We start from the raw sequence: 19,947 nt of genomic DNA, 5'->3' as shown, positions 1-19,947 counted from the left end.
CTTGCACGCCCCGCCTCCTCGAGGACCGGCTCATCGCTGCATCTACCCATTCCGTGCCCCGACCTCCTCAGCAGGGACGCGACGGTGTAGGCTCCGCCACTTGACCTACCCTGCCGAGGTCCGCCTCTTGGCCGCGCGGCAGTGGCGGCAGGATGCGCTGCTCTGATCATCTGGATCCGGTGACCTCCTGCTCGTCGCCGGGATTCGGCAGCCTCCTGCTACTCGTCGGGATCCTTTGGCCTCCTGCTACTCGCCGGGTTCCGGCCGCCTCCAGCTTCTCGCCTGGAATCGATTTTGGGTGGAGAGGAAGAGAGTGAGCGAGATGGAGAGTGAGGGGATAGAAATGGAACAGCGAGGTGAAAACATTCGTTCGACCGCTCACTAGCACGAACGACTGGAAAAGTTGACATGGCAAACGTCCGGGGCTTTAAGATTTGGGCTTTCCATCCAACGGCAATAAAGACATTTCGGGATAGGAAGCTAAAAACTGGCACGTTCGGTAGTTATCTTTACCGAAATTTTGGCGTCACTAGAAAAGGCTAGCGATCCGTCACAAAACCTACAATGAAACAAATGAAAAAATTTGCGAGAAAGCTACAAAGAAACAAATCATTGAATAGGCTATCTTGAGAAGCGTATATCTGAACATTACATTAGTTTAGTTCAGGGAGAACTTCGCAAGTAAAGTCACCCTATTCATTTAGCATTCTTGAATTACGTACTTGATTTATATATACCTGGAGATTGTTACACTCGTTGAACAAAATTTCAGTAAGCAACATTATAGTTCAGAAGCGTATATCTGAAAATAGGGAAGCGTATATCTGAACATTACATTATAGTTTACTAATATTGTTTTTTTGCATGGATAGTTTACTAATATTTCACATACAATATTCTACGGTTACCCGCAAAAAAAGTGTATTATACTATTGTTGTGCTTTTCATAATTGCTCGTGTCAGTATACATAAATTGCACACCACCATGGCCCACTTCCTCAGAATTTAGATTCATATATGAACATTTTTTTAGTTGACTCTATTTTCGACATTGCCTTGGACATATCATGTTTCTTTACCTGACCCAAATAATAATTTTAATGTACAATGACATGCAGTGGCTACTCTCCGCCAGAGTATGTGAAGGAAGGACTGATGACAAAAGAGTTCGACATATTTGGCTTGGGTGTTATAATTGCAAAGTTAATGGCTGGACGTAAACGCTACTCCAAAATTGATGACATGAAAGAGAAAATGTTTATTAAGCGTGTAAGGACAAAAGGTTCTTCATACCAGTATTACCGTCACTCTTGGAAAAACATGTTTGCCTTGTTTGTGCTATAGATGTGTATGACGTCATGTTCCGATGCCAGGTACATGGCAGCTGGAGAAAAAAGATGCGGGAAACATTGTCGCCTAAACAACTGGAAGTATATTGTGAACAGGTCAAGATATGCATTCAGATAGCAATGGAGTGCATGAAGCCTGACCGACAAGAAAGGCCCACCATACAGTCCATTATCTCTAGATTGGAACAGACAGAAATACTGATAGGTAACCTAGAGCTGAAGACAGAACAGGTGAGACCACATCTTAGATAATTGGCATCTCCTTTACTAGAAGAAATACAAAAATGCGAGAAAAGAGATAATCTTATTAGTAGCACGAAATCGTATTATCATACCCCGACTTCATACTCACGCAAGAGATACAGCAATATTCACACAAGAGACAATGTCCTGATTTGAAAATATTTCTTCTGAAACATTAGATACATATGCGTAGTAGACTTGTGTTATGGCGCTGCTATAAGGAGGGCGCGAGAGGGGCGGCCGGGGGCCTTTTTTGCCCATGGCCGGGCAAGAGGAAAGGAATTTTCTTCTTAATTCTTGCTTGTTTAGATTGATACATCTCCTCTCTTTATATAGGGAGGTTTACTTGACTCTCAAGCAAGGTTACTTGACCCCTAAGCAAACAACCCTTATCTCTAATTAACCCTAAGACTAATGGGCCCATTAGGTCCATTACGTACTCTAACACTACACCCCACCTGGACATGCAGCTTGTCCTCGAGCTGCAGCCTAACCAACTTATAACCATGACTCGACGCAACACAAACCTAACACCTAAAAACAAGCCTTTTACATCTCGTCTTGTTTTATGACTCTCAACCTGAAATGGACTGGGACGCTTTATTTTAGACCCCTCAACTAAAAGTGGACACCATCCGCATGTTGGACGTGCACGTGTACAGCCACCTGGATCCCATGGACACCACCTGGACCAAAGAAGTGCATGTGTATGGCCACGTGGAAGTGGTTGCAAGAGCGACCAGTAGAGGCGCCCTCGCGCAGCCGGCGGCGGAAAGTAGTGGTGCTACGCGATGCGCTCTTGTCGGTGACACCCTGCCTTCTCCCCGCTGGATGGCTGTTGGTCTGCACGGCACAGGGAAGAGTGGAGGGCTTGCAATGGAGAATGACGAGGAGGGATGCGCCCCCCCAACCGCCGATGTCGCAGACTTTGAGGTTGCTGCCCGCGGGGAAAACAGCATGCCTGCCGCCCGCGTGTTGGGGAACGTTGCAGAAAATAAAAAAATTCCTACGGTTTCACCAAGATCCATCTATGAGTTCATCTAAGCAACGAGTGATAGGAGAGAGAATGCATCTACATACCACTTGTAGATCGCGTGCGGAAGCGTTCAAGAGAACGGTGATGATGGAGTCGTACTCGCCGTGATCCAAATCACCGATGACCAAGTGCCAAACGGGCAGCACCTCCGCGTTCAACACACGTACGGAGTGGATAACGTCTCCTCCTTCTTGATCCAGCAAGGGGGAAGAAGAGGTTGATGAAGATCCAGCAGCACGACGGCGTGGTGGTGGATGCAGCAGAACTCCGGCAGGGCTTCGCCAAGCTATTGCGGGAGGAGGAAGAGGTGTAGCAGGGGGAGGGAGGCGCCAAGACACAGGGTGCGGCTGCCCTCCCTCCTCCCTCCTTTATATAGGCCCCAGGAGGGGGGCGCCAGCCCTGGGAGATCTAATCTCCCAAGGGGGGCGGCGGCCAGGGGGGTGGAGTGCCCCCTAAGGCAAGTGGGGAGCGCCCCCCACCTAGGGTTTCCAACCCTAGGCGCAGGGGGGGCAAGGGGGGGCGCACCAGCCCACTAGGGGCTGGTTCCCCTCCCACTTCAGCCCACGGGGCCCTCCGGGATAGGTGGCCCCACCCGGTGGACCCCCGGGACCCTTCTGGTGGTCCCGGTACAATACCGGGTGACCCCGAAACTTTTCCGATGGCCGAAACAGCACTTCCTATATATAATTCTTTACCTTCGTACCATTCTGGAACTCCTCGTGACGTCTGGGATCTCATCCGGGACTCCGAACAACATTCGGTTTGCTGCATACTCATATTCATACAACCCTAGCGTCACCGAACCTTAAGTGTGTAGACCCTACGGGTTCGGGAGACATGCAGACATGACCGAGATGGCTCTCCGGTCAATAACCAACAGCGGGATCTGGATATCCATGTTGGCTCCCACATACTCCTCGATGATCTCATCGGATGAACCACGATGTCGAGGATTCAAGCAACCCCGTATACTATTCCCTTTGTCAGACGGTATGTTACTTGCCCGAGATTTGATCGTCGGTATCCCAATACCTCGTTCAATCTCGTTACCGGCAAGTCACTTTACTCGTACCGTAATGCATGATCCCGTGACCAGACACTTGGTCACTTTGAGCTCATTATGATGATGCACTACCAAGTGGGCCCTGTGATACCTCTCCGTAATACGGAGTGACAAATCCCAGTCTCGATCCGTGTCAACCCAACAGACACTTTCGGAGATACCTGCAGTGCACCTTTATAGTCACCCAGTTATATTGTGACATTTGGTACACCCAAAGCACTCCTACGGTATCCGGGAGTTACACGATCTCATGGTCTAAGGAAGAGATACTTGACATTGGAAAAGCTCTAGCAAAACGAACTACCCAATCTTGTGATATGCTTAGGATTGGGTCTTGTCCATTACATCATTCTCCTAATGATGTGATCCCGTTGTCAACGACATCTAATGTCCATAGTCAGGAAACCATGACCATCTGTTGACCAACGAGCTAGTCAACTAGAGGCTTACTAGGGACGTATTGTGGTCTATGTATTCACACGCGTATTACGATTTCCAGATAATACAATTATAGCATGAATAAAAGACAATTATCATGAACAAGGAAATATAATAATAATCCTTTTATTATTGCCTCTAGGGCATATTTCCAACAGTCTCTCACTTGCACTAGAGTCAATAATCTAGTTACATTGTGATGAATCGAACACCCATAGAGTTCTGGTGTTGATCATGTTTTGCTCGCGGAAGAGGTTTAGTCAATGGATCTGCGACATTCAGATCCGTATGTACTTTGCAAATATCTATGTCTCCATCTTGAACATTTTCACGGATGGAGTTGAAACGACGCTTGATGTGCCTGGTCTTCTTGTGAAACCTGGGCTCCTTGGCAAGGGCAATAGCTCCAGTGTTGTCACAGAAGAGTTTGATTGGCCCCGATGCATTGGGTATGACTCCTAGGTCTGTGATGAACTCCTTCACCCAAATTGCTTCATGCGCTGCCTCCGAGGCTGCCATGTACTCAGCTTCACAGGTAGATCCCGCCACGACGCTCTGCTTGCAACTGCACCAGCTTACTGCCCCACCATTCAACATATACACGTATCCGGTTTGTGACTTGGAGTCATCCAGATCTATGTCGAAGCTAGCGTCGACGTAACCCTTTACGACGAGCTCTTCGTCACCTCCATAAACGAGAAACATGTCATTTGTCCTTATCAGGTACTTCAGGATATTCTTAACCGCTGTCCAGTGTTCCTTGCCGGGATTACTTTGGTACCTTCCTACCAAACTTACGGCAAGGTTTACATCAGGTCTGGTACACAGCATGGCATACATAATAGATCCCATGGCTGAGGCATAGGGGATGACGCTCATCTCTTCTTTATCTTTTGCCGTGGTCGGGCATTGAGCCGAGCTCAATCTCACACCTTGCAGCACAGGCAAGAACCCTTTCTTGGACTGATCCATTTTGAACTTCTTCAAAATTTTATCAAGGTATGTGCTTTGTGAAAGACCTAATATGTACGCAGCTTCTCCAAGGTCCTTCATTGAAAAACACTTATTCAAGTAGGCCTTAATGCTATCCAAAAATTTTATATCATTTTCCATTAAAAGTATGTCATCTACTTATAATATGAGAAATGCTACAGAGCTCCCACTCACTTTCTTGTAAACGCAGCCTTCTCCATAAGTCTGCATAAACCCAAACGCTTTGATCATCTCATCAAAGAAAATGTTCCAACTCCGAGATGCTTGCACCAGCCCATAAATGGATCGCTGGAGCTTGCATACTTTGTTAGCATTCTTAGAATCGACAAAACCTTCTGGCTGCATCATATATAGCTCTTCCTTAAGATAACCGTTAAGGAATGCCGTTTTGACGTCCATCTGCCATATCTCATAATCATAGTATGCGGCAATTGCTAACATGATTCGGACGGACTTAAGCTTCGCTACGGGAGAGAAAGTCTCATCGTAGTCAATCCCTTGAACTTGCCGATAACCCTTAGCGACAAGTCGAGCTTTATAGATGGTGACATTACCATCCGCGTCCGTCTTCTTCTTAAAGATCCATTTGTTTTCTATCGCTCGCCGATCATCGGGCAAGTCAGTCAAAGTCCATACTTTGTTTTCATACATGGATTCTATCTAGAATTGCATGGCTTCTAGCCATTTATTGGAATCTGGGCCCGCCATCGCTTCTTCATAGTTCGAAGGTTCACCGTTGTCTAACAACATGATTTCCAGGACAGGGTTGCCATACCACTCTGGTGTGGAACATGTCCTTGTGGACCTATGAAGTTCAGTAGCAACTTGATCCGAAGTACCTTGATCATCATCATTAATTTCCTCTCCAGTCGGTGTAGGCACCACAGGAACATTTTCCTGAGCTGTACTACTTTTCGGTTCAAGAGGTAGTACTTCATCGAGTTCTACTTTCCTCCCACTTACTCCTTTCGAGAGAAACTCTTTTTCCAGAAAGGATCCGATCTTGGCAATAAAGATCTTGCCTTCGGATCTAAGGTAGAAGGTATACCCAATGGTTTCCTTAGGGTATCCTATGAAGACGCATTTTTCCGACTTGGGTTCGAGCTTTTCAGGTTGAAGTTTCTTGACATAAGCATCGCATCCCTAAACTTTTAGAAACGACAGCTTAGGTTTCTTCCCAAACCATAATTCATACGGTGTCGTCTCAACGGATTTAGACGGCGCCCTATTTAAAGTGAATGTAGCTGTCTCTAGAGCGTATCCCCAAAATGATAGCGGTAAATCGGTAAGAGACATCATAGATCGCACCATATCCAATAGAGTGCGATAACGACGTTCGGACACACCCTTACGCTGAGGTGTTCCAGGCGGCGTGAGTTGTGAAATGATTCCACATTTCCTTAAGTGCGTACCAAATTCGTGACTTAAATATTCTCCTCCACGATCCGATCGTAAGAATTTTATCTTTCGGTCACGTTGATTCTCTACTTCATTCTGAAATTCCTTGAACTTTTCAAAGGTCTCAGACTTGTGTTTCATCAAGTAGACATACCCATATCTACCTAAGTCATCAGTGAGAGTGAGAACATAACGATATCCTTCGCGAGCCTCAACGCTCATTGGACCACACACATCAGTATGTATGATTTCCAATAAGTTGGTTGCTCGCTTCATTGTTCCGGAGAACGGAGTCTTGGTCATTTTGCCCATGAGGCATGGTTCGCATATGTCAAATGATTCATAATCGAGAGACTCTAAAACCATCAGCATGGAGCTTCTTCATGCGCTTGACACCAATGTGACCAAGGCGGCAGTGCCACAAGTATGTGGGACTATCGTTATCAACTTTACATCTTTTGGTATATGTGTAACATTACATTCGAGATTCATTAAGAATAAAGCATTGACCATCGGGGCATGACCATAAAACATATCTCTCATATAAATAGAACAACCATTATTCTCGGATTTAAATGAGTAGCCATCTCGTATTAAACGAGATCCAGATACAATGTTCATGCTCAAACTTGGCACTAAATAACAATTATTAAGGTTTAAAACTAATCCTGTGGGTAAATGTAGAGGTAGCGTGCCGGCGGCGATTACATCGACCTTGGAACCATTCCCGACGCGCATCGTCACCTCGTCCTTCGCCAGTCTCCGCTTATTCCGCAGCTCCTGCTGTGAGTTACAAATATGAGCAACAGCACCGCTATCAAATACCCAGCAGTTACTACGAGTACTGGTAAGGTACACATCAATTACATGTATATCACATATACCTTTAGTGTTGCCGGCCTTGTTGTCCGCTAAGTATTTGGGGCAGTTCCGCTTCCACTGACCCTTCCCTTTGCAATAAAAGCACTCAGTCTCAGGCTTGGGTCCATTCTTTGACTTCTTCCCGGCAACTGGCTTACCGGGCGCGGCAACATCTTTGCCATCCTTCTTGAAGTTTTTCTTACCCTTGACCTTCTTGAACTTAGTGGTCTTATTGAGCATCAACACTTGATATTCTTTCTTGATTTCAACCTCTGCTGACTTCAGCATTGAAAATACTTCAGGAATGGTCTTCACCATCCCCTGCATATTGTAGTTCAGCACAAAGCTCTTGTAGCTCGGTGGGAGCGACTGAAGGATTCTGTCAATGACCGCCTCGTCCGGGAGGTTGATCTCCAGCTGGGACAGGCGGTTGTGCAACCCAGACATTTTGAGTATGTGCTCACTGACAGAAATGTTTTCCTCCATCTTACAACTATAGGACTTGTCAGAGACTTCATATCTCTCGACCCGGGCATGATCTTGAAAAACCATTTTCAGCTCCTCGAACATCTCATATGCTCTGTGTCGCTCAAAACGCTTTTGGAGCCCCGGTTCTAAGCTTTAAAGCATGCCGCACTGAACTAGGGAGTAATCATCAGCACGTGACTGCCAAGTGTTCATAACATCTTGGTTCTCTGGGATGGATGCTTCACCTAGTGGTGCTTCTAGGACATAATCTTTCTTGGCTGCTATGAGGATGATCCTCAGGTTCCAGACCCAGTCCGAATAGTTGCTGCCATCATCTTTCAGCTTGGTTTTCTCTAGGAACGCGTTGAAGTTCATGTTGACATGAGCGTTGGCCATTTGATCTACAAGACATATTTTGCAAAGATTTTAGACTAAGTTCATGATAATTAAGTTCATCTAATCAAATTATTTAATGAACTCCCACTCAGATTAGACATCCCTCTAGTCATCTAAGTGTTACATGATCCGAGTCGACTAGGCCGTGTCCGATCATCACGTGAGACGGACTAGTCATCATCGGTGAACATCTCCATGTTGATCGTATCTTCCATACGACTCATGTTCGACCTTTCGGTCTCTTGTGTTCCGAGGCCATGTCTGTACATGCTAGGCTCGTCAAGTTATCCCTAAGTGTTTATGCATGTGTAAAACTGTCTTACACCCGTTGTATGTGAACGTAAGGATCTATCACACCCGATCATCACGTGGTGCTTCAAAACGACGAACTTTAGCAACGGCGCACAATTAGGGGGAACACTTTCTTGAAATTATTATAAGGGATCATCTTATTTACTACCGTCATTCTAAGTAAACAAGATGCATAAACATAATAAACATCACATGCAATTATATACTAGTGACATGATATGGCCAATATCATATAGCTCCTTTGATCTCCATCTTCGGGGCTCCATGATCATCTTCGTCACCGGCATGACACCATGATCTCCATCATCATGATCTCCATCATCGTGTCTTTATGAAGTTGTCACGCCAACGACTACTTCTACTTCTATGGCTAACGGGTTTATCAATAAAGTAAAGTAATTTACATGGCGTTCTTCAATGACACGCAGGTCATACAAAAAAATAAAGACAACTCCTATGTCTCCTGCCGGTTGTCATACTCATCGACATGCAAGTCGTGATTCCTATTACAAGAACATGATCTCATACATCACAATATATCATTCATCATTCATCACAACTTCTGGCCATATCACATCACATGACAATTGCTGCAAAAACAAGTTAGACATCCTCTAATTGTTGTTGCATCTTTTACATGGCTGCAATTGGGTTCTAGCAAGAACGTTTTCTTACCTACGAATAACCACAACGTGATATTGTCAACTTCTATTTACCCTTCATAAGGACCCTTTTCGTCGAATCCGCTCCAACTGAAGTGGGAGAGACAGACACCCGCTACCACCTTATGCAACTAGTGCATGTCAGTCGGTGGAACCTGTCTCACGTAAGCGTACGTGTAAGGTCGGTCCGGGATGCTTCATCCCACAATACCGCTGAAGCAAAATAAGACTAGTAGCGACAAGCAAGTTGACAAGATCTACGCCCACAACAAAATTGTGTTCTACTCGTGTAACAGAGAACTACGCATAGACCTAGCTCATGATGCCACTGTTGGGGAACGTTGCAGAAAATAAAAAAAATTCCTACGGTTTCACCAAGATCCATCTATGAGTTCATCTAAGCAACGAGTGATAGGAGAGAGATTGCATCTACATACCACTTGTAGATCGCGTGCGAAAGCATTCAAGAGAATGGTGATGATGGATTCGTACTCGTCGTGATCCAAATCATCGATGACCAAGTGTCGAACAGACAGCACCTCCGCGTTCAACACACGTACGGAGCGGATGACATCTCCTCCTTCTTGATCCAGCAAGGGGGAAGGAGAGGTTGATGAAGATCCAGCAGCACGACGGCGTGGTGGTGGATGCAGCAGAACTTCGGCAGGGCTTCGCCAAGCTATTGTGGGAGGAGGAAGAGGTGTAGCAGGGGGAGGGAGGCGCCAAGACATAGGGTGCGGCTGCCCTCCCTCCCCCCTCCTTTATATAGGCCCCCAGGGGGGGCAGCCCTGGGAGATCTAATCTCCCAAGGGGGGCGGCGGCCAGGGGGGTGGAGTGCCCCCCAAGGCAAGTGGGGAGCGCCCCCACCTAGGGTTTCCAACCCTAGGCGCGGGGGGGCAAGGGGGGGGCGCACCAGCCCACTAGGGGCTGGTTCCCCTTCCACTTCAGCCCATGGGGCCCTCCGGGATAGGTGGCCCCACCCGGTGGACCCCCGGGACCCTTCCGGTGGTCCCGGTACAATACCGGGTGACCCCGAAACTTTCCCGATGGCCGAAACAGCACTTCCTATATATAATTCTTTACCTCCGAACCATTCCGGAACTCCTCGTGACGTCCGGGATCTCATCCGGGACTCCGAACAACATTCGGTTTGCTGCATACTCATATTCATACAACCCTAGCGTCACCGAACCTTAAGTGTGTAGACCCTACGGGTTCGGGAGACATGCAGACATGACCGTGACGGCTCTTCGGTCAATAACCAACAGCGGGATCTGGATACCCATGTTGGCTCCCACATACTCCTCGATGATCTCATCGGATGAACCACGATGTCGAGGATTCAAGCAACCCCGTATACTATTCCCTTTGTCAGACGGTATGTTACTTGCCCGAGATTCGATCGTCGGTATCCCAATACCTCGTTCAATCTCGTTACCGGCAAGTCACTTTACTCGTACCGTAATGCATGATACCGTGACCAGACACTTGGTCACTTTGAGCTCATTATGATGATGCACTACCAAGTGGCCCCAGTGATACCTCTCCGTAATACGGAGTGACAAATCCAAGTCTCGATCCGTGTCAACCCAACAGACACTTTCGGAGATACCTGCAGTGCACCTTTATAGTCACCCAGTTATGTTGTGACGTTTGGTACACCCAAAGCACTCCTACGGTATCCGGGAGTTACACGATCTCATGGTCTAAGAAAGAGATACTTGACATTGGAAAAGCTCTAGCAAAACGAACTACCCGATCTTGTGCTATGCTTAGGATTGGGTCTTGTCCATCACATCATTCTCCTAATGATGTGATCCCGTTGTCAATGACATCTAATGTCTATAGTCAGGAAACCATGACTATCTGTTGACCAACGAGCTAGTCAACTAGAGGCTTACTAGGGACGTATTGTGGTCTATGTATTCACACGCGTATTACGATTTCCGGATAATACAATTATAGCATGAATAAAAGACAATTATCATGAACAAGGAAATATAATAATAATCCTTTTATTATTGCCTCTAGGGCATATTTCCAACACCGCGGGGGAAACCGCATGCCCAAGATCCCCGACGCATCGGACGAGATCGAGGTCCTTTGCGCAGCGAAGGGCAACTTGGAGGAGCGGCAGCTGCAGACCACACATCTCCCGCACACGCCGACGCGCTAGGAGGCCGCGTGCAGCAGGCTGTATCCTCACCGCCGCCGACACGTGGCGGGTAGCGATCCAAGACGGAAGCGGTGACAGCGACGGCGGGGACTTGATCTGCTGGATGTGGACGCCCTGGGATGGCGGCGGCGCTGATGGGAACAAGGTCGTCGCACTCCCGCCGTAGGGCATCCCATACTGGACGGCGGAGCTGACCGACGGTGGCTGCTGCAGTGCCGCGCCGAATGCGGCGGAGGCCGCCAGGAGCGGCGGCTGCCACTGCAGCCAGGGCTGGGCGGTAGTGGCGATGGATGGCAGCTGCAGTGGCTGCTGCAGCGGCCCGGCGAGCACGGCGAAGGCCGCCTGGTGCGGCGGCTGCCACGGCGGCGCGGGGGCGGCGATGGGCGTCGCAGCCGGGTGTGAACCGTAGGACCCGGCCAAGAACAGGTGGATCTTCTGGACCGCCTGGGTTAGGTCCGCAGCACCCCGGACACCTCCTCCCAGGTGAGGACGGCGAGGGCGGGGGCGGCGGAGGACCCCGGCGCGGGCAGGAGCGGGGCGACGACCTGGTGGTCGCCGGAGACGACAAGGTGACCGACAGCGGAAGAGACGGGCTCGGCGGCGGTGAAGACATGATCGAACCAAAGCGCTCTGATACCAAATTGTTATGGCGCTGCTAGAAGGAGGGCGCGAGAGGGCCGGCCGGGGGCCTTTTTTGCCCACGGTCGGGCAAGAGGGAAGGGATTTCCTTCTTAATTCTTGCTTTCTTAGATTGATACATCTCCTCTCTTTATATAGGGAGGTTTACTTGACTCCCAAGCAAGGCTTACTTGACCCATAAGCAAGCAACGGGAACGGATTTCCTTCTTAATTCTTGCTTGCTTAGATTGATACATCTTCTCTCTTTGTATAGGGAGGTTTACTTGACTTCCAAGCAAGACTTACTTGACCCCTAAGCAAACAACCCTTATCTCTAATTAATCTTAAGACTAATGGGCTCATTAGGCCCATTACGTACTCTAACAACTTGCTTTCTAGTACTCCCTCCGTCTGAAATTACTTGTTGCTCAACTGGATGTATCTAGCATTATAATTGCAGACGAAGAAAGCACTTTATAGTACGTACGAACAAAACATAATAGTGGTCCAGCTCGTGATAGAGTGCACATACATTTGTAGTACCACACTTACACTTCTGTCCTGTCTTACATGAAACTGCCAGTCATGCCAAAATGACCTAAAAACAAAGAATTGTAGCAGGCTCCTAAGTCTCGAGAAGTTTAAATGGTAATAGGCCATCTTTCCTATTAGGGCTGAAGTTCCAATGTTGCAATGAAATTGTTAACTTGCCACACGGTCGGTTTCTTAGATTTTTCTAGAAAATACAGAATGTTTTGCTTCTTTTGATGGATTAATAGATGGAAAAGTATGCTTATGTATACGTCCATGGAAGGCCAACACCCTACTAAAGTTAGAGCGCTACACGCCTAAATGTTGGGCACCGTGGTCCGTGGGCAACGTGTCTCTTGCCTTCACCCAAGATAAGAAAGAGTGTTGTGCTTCTTCCAGATCCACCAGGTTGTAAACATGATTACAGGCCACCACAGTTTTCCCTGAAGATTGGCAGTCGATTGGTTAATCTTTTCTTTTTAGAGAATATTGGTCGATCTTTTATCCAAAAAATTCTTGGGCATAGGGGTGGCTGGTAGAAATTAGCCAACTAATTTAACTATTAATGAAAGTTGGTAGGTTCACCTTACCTTCTCTCTTGGTTTTTGCCTCCCCACGTCCCTCCCCGTTTGGTTTCCTGTTAACTGGTTTCCTGTTAACTTTTGGTAATCTCAATCGATGTCGCATAAAATAAAAACCAACGTAAATACGCTAGCTTGAAATAATCTAAAAGAAATCAGTGCTTTCTCAAACCACGTCCTGCATTAACTCAATCAAATCAATTCTTACAAAAATCTCAACTAGATCAAAACTTTTCTTACCTTTCCCTACCCATATCCAAATCAAATTAAATTTTACCAAAACTTCAACTAAACCAAAACTTTTCTTGCCTTTCCTTATCCATAGTCAAGACAATTTTGTTTCTACCAAAATCTTGAATATGATGGGTATAATAAGGTATATGTCGGATAAGATTAATATTGTACCGCTAGAATATGTATGAATCTATTGACGCACAGGCAACTAGTAGAAGTAAGGTTGGAAGTCAGGCTGGCTAACCCACTACCGATGTTGCTAGCCAGTAAGACCTTTTGCTTTTCACTTTTTTCGACGCAACAAGGCCATGTTGAGAAGTGTCCGTTCGTAGTATTCACTCCTCGGATAAGTAAGGAAAACATATGTCTGCTCTTTATGAACTAGCGTACTGGCCTAATTGTATATTTTTGTTCTTGACAGTTCTTCGATGCGGAAACCGTTCGTCCCTGGGGAGGCCTCCAGGTTACACATCCAGGTTAGTTCTACCTTGGATAGTCTTTTCTTTCTGATGAAGAATGGCAAAACCGCACCAGTCTCTGCATGTTCAAGATTAGTTTTAAGTCAACTTCATCAAGTTAGCCATATATATAGAAAAAATATATTAACATCTACAGTATCAAATATATGTAACATGAAAATATATTTGTGTCGAACCTAATGAGACAAATTTGGTGTTGTAAATATTAGTATATTTCAATAAATTTGGTCAAATTTTAATAACTTAGAACAAACCTAAAACTTGAAGTATTTTTTGTCGAAAAGCAACGACCTTGCATTTTATTGATGAAAAAGAAGAACCATTACAACCCAGACTGAGCACACAAACACACACACAACCGCAACACCCAAACCTCATGAGGAGCACATGAGTACAACAACACAAAGAACACAACACGACACAGAACACAAGAGGCAATGCAATACCAACTCGGCTTCAGTGATCTTGAATGCCCAACCAGCGACCAGAGTTAATAGACCTCCATTTTATCCAACCAAGCAAGGAGAGTGCCTTCGGCATTGGCCGTCTTGTTGCCACCCAACAACACTTCTCAAAGAAAGTGGGAGGCATCATACATGAACGAGATGATCCAAGGAGGATCACAACTCGCTAACCCAGCTTTCAATGGAGATATTGCAACAGATCGTCACTTGATTGAGAACCCATACCACATCCTCCGAGCACAAACTCTAGCAACCATCCTCGCACCATAAGATCAACCATGCACAACATCGGCAACTACCTTCATACCACTGGTCCCTTTAGCTGGTGTGTACTCCTATAAGACCTTGTACAATGAGAGGTGCTTACGAAAATAAACCGAGTTTTTTTGAAGCACCGGTGCCTATTTCTACAGGAGAGACGCTTAATTAAGCGTCTATCCTCTATAAATAAGCACCGGTACTTAAAAAAAACCTGGTTTATTTCTCTAAGCACCTTCTCTAAGCATCTCCCATTGTACAAGGCCTAACGATGCCTCAAGAGGTGAGGTGCTAAGCATCAATTTCGTCTGACCCCCTAAAGGATCAAGGTGCCCACGCCGGATAAACGGCGACCCCATGCATCTTTTTTTTTTTGCCACTAACAGATTCGGGTGTTAGGGCCTAGAACTACCACACGCTGGCCTACCGGAGCCCAACGATCTCATGGCCGCCCGCACACACGTCCGCCCACAACCCAATTGTGTCTGCAGCCAGAACGAACCACCCAATGCCACTGCTTGTCACACCTCCCTCAAGATTCAAGTGGTCCGGTTCATCCCTGCTGTTAGACATCAGATCCTGTAGGAAATTGTGAGGTTAAAGGTTTGGCCTGCACCTCCCTAGTAGGTAAACGAGTAACCTTTAGGTTCTAGGTTTGGCCATACCACCTGTTGCTGGTGCTGGGAGCACAATACACCACTACAACAACATGTGCTTGTGCTAAAAAAGGATAGTGCAACAACTATAATCATGAACTAGATTAAGGGAGAAAAACAAATTGAACAAGGCCATGATAATTCGGAGCTAAAAAAGGATTGTGTTGAATTCAAAAAAACAAAATGTCGGTGGTGACCACCTCATGGTCGGTGGCATCTCTTGGCTCTGACTCCCTCCCCGGCGTGCTTTGCTCTGACCGGACACACTTCATGCTCACCATCCCTACTCCTGGTGGCCTACGACTTGCTTGACCCGAACCAACAATAGAGAGGAGAGGCGGATTGTAGAGGAACCAACTGGGACATGCCGGTGGGAGAGATGGGGAGGAGGCTGGTAGAAAAAAGTAGCAGAAGGGCGTGTCAGCAGGAGAAGGGAGAGGCAGATGGTAGAGGAACCAGTTGGGGGACATGCCGACATTTCTTATAGAAAAAGAGAATTACCCTGGCCTCTGCATCAGAATAATGCATGCAACCTTTTTATTAATCAAAGTATCCGATAATAAGTTTATAATCTAGAACATGCTTGCTCAGAGCTACAAAAGTAAAAAAAAAACAAGTAAAATCTGCAACAACCGGCTAAAACAGGACTAGATGACTAAATACCTATCCTATTACTGGTCCGCCATCCAAACCGGTTGTAGATATCCCGAGCTACCATCTTTCATCGGGTAGACCCAGTAACTAAAGGCTCCCTGGCTTCCACAAGAGTGATTAATGACCACGTACGGATCCAAGCAGTGGTCTTGTAGATTTTTTCGATAAAGGGCATTTTTATTAACTCAAAATGTAACATCAAGCGGATACAAAGCATAATGAGTCTCACCCGGCCTCTGACTAAGATGCACACAGCCAAAAGTAGAAGTCTGACAAAAATAAAATAAGAAACCGATATATTGACAATAATGAGTCATATAGGACCGACACTATGCCTATGTCGAAGGAGGTGGTGGACCGATCCGGAGATTATGCTGCCATCCATGTTGGGTAAAAATCTCCCTGGCCACTTGCTCCAAGCCTCCAACCGCATACACACCGCCTTGAACAATGGTTGATACTCTGTTCGGTGTAGCATACACCACGAATGAAGCGAGTGCGTACATCGGAAAATAACCTGCATAGGGGGCGAGTTTTTGTCATTAAAAATCAAATCATTTCTACACAGCCAGAGCGACCATAATAAGGCATACGCTCCAACCCTTATTAGCATTTTAAACCTATTTGGAATACCATCCAACCAATGACCAAAAATATTGGCAACACTTGTGGGAGGAAACAAATTGGATGCTATTTGGATGACTGACCACGTAGAACGCGCAAATGTGCACTGGAAAAAGAGGTGCTTGATTGTCTCGTCGTGAATACAAAAGCCACACTTCTTACTTCCTAGCCAATTGCGACGGGCGAGATTGTCTTTGATAAGTATAACTCCCCTCCTAAGATACCACATAAATATTTTGACTTTCAGTGGAATCTTAGACCTCCAAATTTTCTTGTTATTTTCCATCGGGACCTCTGAATGCATGATTGCACGGTACATAGAGTCGACTGTGAAGGACCCAGATGTAGTGAGGTTCCAGCGAAACACATCCCGTCCTTGTGTCAGGTTAATCAAATCCAAACGGGATAGAAGATTTTGCCATGACATAAGATGCGGGCTAATCAAATCTCGCCTGAAAGAAATATACGCCGGGAATGAACTGACCACCTGCGCGAGAGCATCATTCTTATCGCAAACAATGTGTTACAACGCGGGATATTGTTCTCAGAGGCTGGCATTGCCTAGCCATATGTCTTCCCAGAAACGAATTTTCGACCCGTCTTTAATCACGAATGATCCAAAGTGGAAAAGATGTTTCTTTGCTGCTATTAGACCAGCCCAAAATGCGAGTCACCAGGTTTCCAATAGGCATGAGACACGGCCTTTTGGCCTAGATACTTGTTGCGCAGGAGGGTTTGCCAAACGCCATCCTCGGTATATAGTTTGAACAACCATTTACTAAGTAAGGCATCATTCTTGACCTGCAGGTCATGAATATATCAAGGCCACCTTGATCTTTTGGCCTACAAACCACACCTCATTTGACCAGCCTCTACTTTTTCTTTTCACTGTCTCCTTGCCAAAAAAATCTGGACCTGAAATAATCCAGCCTTTGTAAGACCCCTTTAGGGAGTTGGAAAAAGGAAAGCATATAAAGAACCATATTTGTGAGAACATAATTGATCAAGACCAACCATCCTCCAACAGAGAGAAATTTGCCTTTCCAACTGCTCAGCCGTTTCTCTAAGCGCTCCTCAATGTTTCCACTCCACATTAGTGAGATGCCGATATCGGAATTTCGAGGAATTGGCCTTGCACACAATCAAACAGGTCAGCATAATCAGTCGCCGCCTCACTGGCTTCTTCAAAGCAGAACAATTCACTTTTATGGAAGTTAATTTTAAGGCCCGACATTTACTCAAATGCTGAAAGCAAAAGTTTCAAGTTTTGAGCCTTATCCAGCTCATGTTCCATAGAAAAAATTGTATCATCAACGTATTGCAGAATAGAGAGTCCGCCGTCCACAAGGTGTGGCACTACACCTATAATATGATCATCCTGCTGGGCACGCTCAATCAAGATAGTCATTATGTCAACAACAATGTTAAATAACATTGGGTCACCCTGACATAGACCTTTTTTTGTCCAAAAGTAATGGCCTACATCATCATTGACTTTGACAGCCACACTACCTCCAGTAACAAAATTTTGGATCCACTGGCACCATTTATCATTTATCAGAGAATCCTTTCATTCTGAGGGCCTATTGAAGGAAAGACCAGTTGACCTTGTCATAGGCCTTTTCAAAGTCAATTTTGAAAACTACTCCACTCATGTTTTTTTGGTGCATCTCGTGAAAGGTCTCATGTAGGATTACTACACCATCGAGTATATTTTTTCCTTGCATGAAAGCTGTTTGAGATGGCCGGACGACATGGTCAGCACCCGTGCTTAGCCTATTAGTAGCCACTTTGGGTCTATATTGCTGACATTAAGAAGGCATATGGGTCTATATTGCTGGATCCGCTCAGCCTCAATTTTCGGCAACAAAATGATCTCGCCAAAATTAAGCCTGAATAGGTCAAGTTGGCCGACATGAAGACAATTGAACAATTCTAAAAGGTCAGACTTGATGACCTCTCAGAAATTCTGATAGAATTCTACAGGGAAGCCATCCGGACCTGGAGCTTTGTTATTTTCCATCTGAAACACTACAGCTCTCACCTCCTCTTTGGAGAAAGGTGCCATGAGGATATCGTTCTCTTCTTTCGTCACTTGTGGAATGTCATCTATTCGGGCCTCGTCAAGTGTGAAATTACTTTCATTCAGTGCCCCGAACAGAGATTTATAGTATTTGGTGATATAACTTTTGAGCTCTGCCTGACCTTTGATCCACCCCTCATCTTGTTGAAGGCTAAAATACACTTCTTTCGATGCTGACCATTGGCGACGAGTTGGAAGTAACGTGTATTATTATCTCCCTTCAAGATGAAGTCGGCTTTAGATCTTTGATAATATTTAATTTCCTCTTCTCGCAAAAGGCATGCAACTTCCTCATTGGATTGATTTTTCAATTCAATCTCTTGCGACAAGATGCGAGTTGCTTTTCTTTTTTGTACATCCCATTGGTGTGTTTCGCCCATCCAAAGAGGTGTTTTCTTGTAAAGTTCCATCTCTGAATAGGTGTACGACCAATGGCGGACCTCTCCTATACGTTCTTGATTATGTCCTCAAAGCCTTTCCGGTGCAACCATCCCAATTCAAATTTGAAAGGGTGGCGAGTAGATTGGCTCATAGAGTTAGAATCAAGAATGATCCGATAATGCCTCGATACGCTCTAGGGCCCTACGGTTACCATAGGGAATTTTAGCTCCCAGTTCAAGCTTCTCGTATGTCGGCACCACACGGTTATTAGCCCAAGTGAATTTGCGGCCCGACATACTGGCTTCCCGAAAATTCAAACTGTCAATGACTGCATTGAACAGGAAAGGCCAGTGTGTGTCAAAGCGGTCATTATTTTTCTCTTCCTGGTTATCCTTAGCCAGATTTACCAATTTCCTAAGGAAAGTCGATTTATGCTCATCTTGGGCAGCGTCATGCACTGCCACCAGGCTCTATGTAAAATTATCAACTTTGTTTCGTAGATGGAATTTGATGTGAAATTCACCAGTCAAAAAAGCTAACAAAGTCCATGGTTGTGGTCTGTATCCCAAGTAGGATTCCTCTAGACCTTCCACGTGTCGGTAGACTATGCCATGCGTAGTCAAAACCACCTGATAGATGATCAAGGACATGCACACGAAAATCACATTTACCAGCCTCGGAAATTGGCACAAAATCGAGCCCATGATCTCGCACACAATCACTGACGTGTTTATGTTTAGCCAAGTTTGGAAGACCTCCGCTATTCCAAACATTCCTCTCATGTGGAAACTCGGGTCGGGGTGGAAATCTTCGCCTTCTTGGGCGGTTTCTGTTTCTTTTTGGAGGAATGAGATTTAGATTTACGCAAGGACGCTGTGAAGTCGTAAAAAATGCACCCAGGTCTTACATCATCCAAACCAAGTGGGATAGAAGCAGACCATCATATGTGGCATCTGCTCCTTCCTCGTCCTCGGTATCGGGGTTGGGGC

At 45.9% G+C, this 19,947-nt stretch overlaps 1 protein-coding gene across 2 annotated transcripts in view; it reads left to right on the top strand.

Moving 5' to 3' along the window:
• Positions 1 to 19,947, top strand: part of LOC119347576 (tyrosine-protein kinase JAK2-like) — a 134,009-nt gene that overhangs the window by 75,995 nt on the left and 38,067 nt on the right. For both annotated transcript variants that reach the window (XM_037616208.1, XM_037616207.1), the window contains exons 6-8: positions 1,119 to 1,269; positions 1,374 to 1,580; positions 13,781 to 13,835. In XM_037616208.1, coding sequence (XP_037472105.1) covers positions 1,119 to 1,269; positions 1,374 to 1,580; positions 13,781 to 13,835 — 413 coding nt within the window. The remainder of the gene's footprint in view (positions 1 to 1,118; positions 1,270 to 1,373; positions 1,581 to 13,780; positions 13,836 to 19,947) is intronic.

Source organism: Triticum dicoccoides, chromosome 1B (genome assembly GCF_002162155.2).
Source record: "Triticum dicoccoides isolate Atlit2015 ecotype Zavitan chromosome 1B, WEW_v2.0, whole genome shotgun sequence".
NCBI classification, from domain to species: Eukaryota; Viridiplantae; Streptophyta; class Magnoliopsida; order Poales; family Poaceae; genus Triticum; species Triticum dicoccoides.
The sequence above is the reverse complement of the archived record's forward strand: the minus strand, read 5'-3'. Positions and strand labels throughout refer to the sequence as shown.